The 6926-nt window shown below is 36.4% G+C and overlaps 1 protein-coding gene across 1 annotated transcript; it reads left to right on the top strand.

Moving 5' to 3' along the window:
* The first annotated feature begins 1949 nt into the window (after nt 1-1949).
* On the top strand, nt 1950-4741 carry LOC136799691 (probable inactive protein kinase DDB_G0270444). Its single transcript, XM_067056404.1, has 3 exons — nt 1950-2168; nt 2589-2879; nt 3370-4741. Exons 1-3 carry the CDS (start codon nt 2102-2104, stop codon nt 4521-4523), a joined length of 1512 nt encoding a protein of 503 aa, XP_066912505.1. The 5' UTR covers nt 1950-2101; the 3' UTR covers nt 4524-4741.
* Nucleotides 4742-6926: the final 2185 nt, after the last annotated feature.

Below are 6926 nucleotides of genomic sequence, written 5' to 3'. Positions count from 1 at the left end.
TGAAATACTGTTCTTCGCAAAAGTCTTCATTTTCTTCTTCATCATAATTTTTCATTGTGATTTTTCAATTTTCTGATCTAGGAATGGTTGGCCTAACAGAAAATGTATAACATTTCATTCTTTTCTTTGGCTACATCAGGCAGAAATCTATATTTTTGTAAATGGCAAATATGAAAAAATTCACTATGGTCAGAGTCCTTAACGTTGTTGACTTGCTTTCCTCGGTCATGTAGCATGCCAAAAAGTACCAACCTCGCAGATCCTCCAGTGATTCTTTTTGTAATGAAAGGTCTTCAAGACTACACGTTTATTTATAAGAACAAACTATATAAGTACATAAGGCTTCGATGGCCGAAATGTTAAGAACAAGTTAAGAACATCTTACGGCTTTGAACAACATCATGAAAGACAGATGGATGAAGTTTATGTACGTACACAAAAAATAAATCATGCTTTTGTATTTCTTTCAATCTAAAAATCTCCTTACTTTAAACCATCTTAAGGGGGGGGGGGTTCAAGGGGTACTCAATACCAAAATACCGGAATACCGGACAAAATAAACCCCAAATACCGTCACCAACAAGTTTAAGATTTTATTTTAGGCCTATTTCGCAAGGAAAGGTATTTCAAACTCCAAGAATTGTTGGTGAAATAAGAAACAAGGAATACCCTTCCCAAATTTTCATTTTTCAACTTTTGTTATCTCAGTATATCAGAAGAGACTGATTAAATTTCGACGTGTACTTAGCATAGAAGAAGCGAATTTTAGTGACTGAGAAGGAGAAGCCATGGTTTGTGCCGACGGAGGATTTCGATTTTAAACACTTTCTTATTTGGCTTAATTAAAGCAATATGCTTTAGATTGTTTTTTACTATATAACCTATATTTTGAAATTCTCATTTGAGTTCACAAGAAGAATAAGACAGTGCAGTACGATCACCTTCCTTTGGGGAGAGGAGAGGAGAATAGCGTGGTTGATTGATCAAAACTAGCTGGGAGGCAAGTGGAAAAAATGAAATGTGTGCGAATTTAAAACTCCTCTTTTGTGGTTTTGTCTGTCCATTTTGCTTTGGATAATTTGCTTTGGAATTTTTATCAAATTCATCTCTAACTAATATAAGATACAGTGATGTGATTTTAAGTGCTTTAAGTAATTATCTAAAAGATAGTGGATAGACTATAATCAAAGGTGCCTTCAGCGCCTTTGCTTTTTTTCTCTTTAGAGCCCCGCAAAGATGTCGCCACTGGAGGGGCTATGAGCCCTGTGAACCCCTGCCACCTGCTACCGTTGGGGGCTAAGGTGGTAAACTGTTGGTAAACTGATGTTATTAGAAAACAGGGGTGTAGTTTTTTTTAATTTTAAGAAAGTTTAGCGCCACAGGAGATTTTTGGAAGTTTCTTTATGAAGAAAACAGTTCAGAAAGATTTTAAACTTACCGAAATACCGAAGTTTTATTGGTAAATATCGAAATATCAAAGCATTTTTACGCAATTTACCGTTACCGGCAGCATTTCAAATACCGGAATACCGTACTTTTTTCTTAAAGTACCGAAATACCGGACAGAAAAAGGCCGATACCGTGTCATCGTAAACCTTGAAACCCCCCTCTTAACATGGCGGGTGTACTGGAAAAGCCTAGATATCTTTTTTTATATAACTTTGTTTATTTGGTGTTTATTTGATGGTTCATGCAACTACAATCACTGTCGATTTTTTGGTCAATTCCTCACGAATGTGAAAAATTAAATCAAGCTGTGTAATAAAGTTACAACAACCTGGTATAATTAATTGAGTATTAATTAGAAATATACATTGCTGAATAATTATACAGTAAACACCCTTTGATCCCTCCACCATAGCTCTTATTTCTCAATCAGACTTGTCTAATATTTGAATGATTCTAATTAGGCGAGGATGGAGGGTGACATAATGACATAATGAGGGGGTAATTTACAAAAGCACTCATGTGGAACGTTGCTGTATGCAAAAAAAGAAAAAAATGCGTGTGTTTGTTCGTTTTGTGGATAAAAATTTCAAGCTGATCGTCTAAAATAAGCTTTAGTTTTCAAGAGTGTTTTGACAGCAAGCTGCTAGCAAAGATGCTAACCAGATTATTATTTTTCGTTGCTTTGATTAACATTTCTTTATCCAGTGTTTTATATAGAGGTATGTATTTCTTGTTTTGATTTTATTTTTAATGATAAGAAGGTATACTTAATATTTTCTAAGGGAGCGCTGTTGTTGTTACCCAGGGTGTAATCTTTTTTAATAGAAACGGTGTCGAGGTTCGTTTTAATAACCAATATGGTGCTAATTTTAGCGTGATAGCCTCTTATAAAGTAAAAGAACTCGAAAATGCTTGAGAACAAGTACAAGAATACCTTTCCCTAATATCAATACTTCAAATTCCCTAAAGTCAATACTTCAAATTCCCTAAAGTCAATACTTCAAAAGTTTATCCCCAGGTGAAAAATTTGATTAACATCCTTCTAGAATTCAAAATAAAAATTCTTTAATTCAAACCCTTTTTACATTTACCTATGTTGTAACTTGTATGATCTAACTTCTTTTTTTGCATCGTCACAGATGAGTATGGGAACTTAGTGCGATACGAAGGACGAAACGATCAACTGAACGTGTACCAACGACCAAACCAACAACAACCTTCAGATACATATTATCGTCAAAACAGAGCTCCTTCACCCAACGATTACTACCGACGTAAACAACTGGATGATTTCTTCAAACAATTAGAGAGGAATGCTGATAACAGATTGCCACATCGTCAACAAGGCTGGGGAGATGCTAGAAAGAATCCAGAAGAGACAGTAGAGCTTGGAAAACCTTTGACCAACAAAGATGTGTCAAAGAGCAAAGGTATTCATCTAGATAAAAACAGTTTGGTCGTGTGTAACCCCTGTCTCAGTGATCCATGGATGGTATACAGTAGATACTGTTAAAGGCCTGAATACCAATGATTTTGTGTGTAGTAATATCAAGTTACTCTGATCGACAATATTTCACAGCTCCTCAAGGGGAAGAGATGCATTTAGGAAGTATTTCCCATTGGTTTCAAAGCCCCGAAGGAGTTAGATACGAAAATCCTGAATGGGAAATGAAGTCATGTATTTCCCAAACTAAACATAGTCTTTAAAACATAGTCACATAAAATTTTGAATGCCGGGCAAATCCTAAGGCTTCGCTTTTTATTGCTCGAGAAAGGTTGAGATTCGGCTCTAGCGCACTCAATGGTATATGTTCCTTTTTTGCTTCGATTCTTATAAAAAATCATAGTCCTATTTTTAACCTCGTGGGATTTCCAATCGACGTACATTACGCTTTAGAATCAACATTTTGTTTTCTTTAGATAATGCTGAAAAGGCGAAAGTTGTAATTCCAGAAGATTCTCTCAAAGCAAAGAAGGCCGAAACTGTATCAAAGGATTCAAACAAACCTTCGCCAAACCTTAGCAAGAAGTTAAAAGTAGAAGATCATGCTGTTGAAAAGAAGATAAACAAAGCTGTTCCAGAAAAAAAGAAAGATGCTGTGCAAAAGAAAGTTGGCAAGGAAAAGTATGTTGATAGTTTGTTCGATGATGAGGATTTGGTTGAGGAGAAGAAGGAGACAACTAATAAGGATGAAGTGAAGAAGACAGTATCCAAAGATGAAGTGAAGAAGACGATATCCAAAGATGAAGTGAAGAAGACAGTATCCAAAGATGAAGTGAAGAAGACGATATCCAAAGATGAAGTGAAGAGCTCAACGAAAGATGAAACGAAGAAGTCTTCCAAAGATGCACCAAAAGCACCAGAAGACAAAAAGGAGGTGGAGTCTGATGTTCCCAAGAAGGTTCAACTAAAGGTTGCTGACCCAAAGAAATCCTCTAACCTCAAAATCATCAAATTGAATGATAGTGACAAGTTCAAGAAAATTGATCATTTATTCAAAGACCTTTTTAAGAAGGATGAACTTCCATCTACCAAGGACTCTGCCAGACCAACGAGATACGACAATCTAATTCCAAAAAAATCTGATGGCAAACTTTCCGATCACCAACAAAAACTGTACGATGAATACCGCAGGATGTTGGATGAAAGATTTAACAGATTGAACCAACGTGACCAAGCAATGCGTGCCCAACGTTACGATAACCGTAGACCAGTGTATTCAGATCCCCGACGCCAACAACAGTACAAACAAATCCGTCAAAGGCTTAGTCAGCAATATGACACGCCACACAACCGTTTGCTTTTCAATAACCGTTTCAACGACTACCAAAGACATCAAGATGACGTACGTCGTTACGATTTAGATCAACGTCGTCGAAGTTTAATCGAGGACTATCGTAAGAGACTCACCAACGATTTTCAACAGCAAATGAATCACCATGACTACCCTCGTCAACAAGAAAGAAGATGGGGTGATGCTCCAGCACGTCACAACCCTTTATACATACCACAACAAGGTCAAGAACGTAACTACCGTTTCGATACTGTTCAGCGACGTCCAAAATACATTTAAACGGTCATAACTGACAATGAATGATAGTATAAAGAAAAGGAAGACAATTATTGAAGTTTCAGTTTTGGTGAGGGCTTAGTGTTTAAGATACTGTAAATCTTGATATTTTGTTGTATGTTTTTTTGAATTTTTTTGTATTTTTTTTAGCTCACTTGTATGTTAACAACGTTGTCCCATTTTAAAATTTTTTTCACAAAACAAATTTCTTTGAGGTTTAAGATCTCTTTATCAAGTTTTTTTTAACAAATCTTTCGTAGCATAGCTATAAAGACTCAGTTAGGTCTGTTCCGAGGGGGGGGTACTTAGGGAAACATGGATGCCGGTTATGTACGGAAGGTACAGTAAGGGCCGGTTTTTTCACCAAAGTCTCTCTAAGGGTCGGAAAATTCACGATTTTATCGAAAACTATTTTGATTTCGAGAGATAAATTGTAAAAAAGTCTCTCTAAAGCGTAAGACTTTTTTCAAAAATCGAAGAAAATTTTTCAAAAAAGTCACTCCACCTTTTCAGTGAAAACCAGGGTCGGTTTTCGGAGGTCCCGTCCGCACATACCTCTCACCCGCCAACCCTAGTCCCCCCGGGCTCTGTTTCAAGGTTGAAGTCCACTTTCTTTTTATTCTAGTCCTGGACAAAAATAAAACATTTTAACATCCTTCTGTCACAGACCCGCTGGGACTCCAGCCCCACTGGAATATTTGGCTAAAATTTCGTCCCCGGTGGACAAAATACCCTACAATTTCAGCAACCACTCAGAAAGTTTCGGCAGGGCTGTGAGACAGAGGTGTATTTTATAAATTACAAAATGTTCCTAAAAAAGGAGTGTCATGTAATCAGATTGTTTCAAGCAGAAAAATACTCAAAATCATTTCTACAAAAATGATGAATTTTGGAGTTCTTTATATCAAATCTTAGTTTCGGAAATAGCCCATTTGTGATTGAAAGATAGAAAAAAAGTTGATTAGAAAAGGAGGTATCGCGTCTTAATAGCCTTATAATTGAGACACTTTTGTCGTTGTGTATGCAAAATTGAAGGGGGAATAAAGTGATTCATAATAGACTTATCAGTGAGCTGTAATTGCATTTATTGATAAAATTCTCTCTCCGTCTCCTTTGAGCTATTTTGTAGAGTTGGCAATAGATAGATAAGATGTCGCTTTATTCATATGCAGGAGGGTGTCGGCAATCCCTTCACATTAAAAAAGATTCAATCAAGCAGAACGAACATGTATGAGTTTTACTGCTAGACGATATTGCTTTTCGATGTTGATAACTGAGCTGTGATAAAAATATCGATTTGTTTATTTTTTTGATGAGAGATCATTTGCTTAACGAGCAAAAAGGAATAAAGTCGTTTGGCAATCAATCACCAGGAAAATGATCGCACGTTTAGCGTTTTGCTTAATTGCTCTTGCGGTGTCAACATACTGCAGTGTGCTATACCGAGGTAATTTACATTCCTTATTCTTAATTGATTTGTGTTTGGAATTTCAAACAGTATTGAGGAAACCTATTTTCCGCTCCCTGAAAAACAGGTTATTAACAAATTACTTTAAGTTAGGGAGCACCTTTTTTTTGAACACTAGCCCAGTTTCCGCAATTATTTTTATAGACCGGATGGCGCGAAAAAGTAATCCGGTAGTATATGACAGATCTCGATTCTGGGCTTTTGCTTAGGCTACAGTCCACAACATTTAAGTTGTTTTTGCAAGGTAAAAATAGGATGGAGCAATGTTTTTGTTTGAAAATAAGGAAAAGAAAATCTGTTATTCATGTTTGTTTTCCATTCTTAATCATATTTTCAACTCCACTTAGCTTTTTTGTTGTTTGGATTTTTTGTGCTTTTCTTCAAAATGGTGACCTCGTCAAATGCACCTAGTCTACTTCACTGGACTCAGCGTCATGAAAAATTATCAGTTCAGCCAGAAGTACACTCTAGTCTATTTTATACGTCCGTGCTTACGCAAAATGGTTGTTAGGCATGTGTGAGCCATAAGGGTCCCTTTTTCACACCCTCAAAAATCTCTCAAAGGGGTACAAGAACCATAAATGGAATTGAGGGTCCACTGGGGGAGGGGGGCCTCATAAATAAAGTACTATATAAAAACTGACTCTCTGAGGGCCATAAACACTCGTAATTTGGATTAAAGTTTGAAAAATTCAGCTGGAAATTTGTTAAAAATACATACCCGTGCCCCACAAACTTAGTACACAAACTGAAGTCCGAATTCTTACATACCATCAATCATAACTGTATTTTACATTTTCCTGTGTTTTATATAACGTTTTCAGATGAATATGGAAATTTGATTCGTTACCGTGGACGATCCGACCAATTGGATGTCTACAACAAATTCCAAGATACTGTTCGAGGACACCGAATGAACGAATTATTGAACAAACAAA

Source organism: Clytia hemisphaerica, unplaced genomic scaffold (assembly GCF_902728285.1).
Source record: "Clytia hemisphaerica strain Z4C2 unplaced genomic scaffold, Clytia hemisphaerica genome assembly, whole genome shotgun sequence".
NCBI classification, from domain to species: Eukaryota; Metazoa; Cnidaria; class Hydrozoa; order Leptothecata; family Clytiidae; genus Clytia; species Clytia hemisphaerica.
This window is presented reverse-complemented; position numbering and strand designations above follow the sequence as displayed.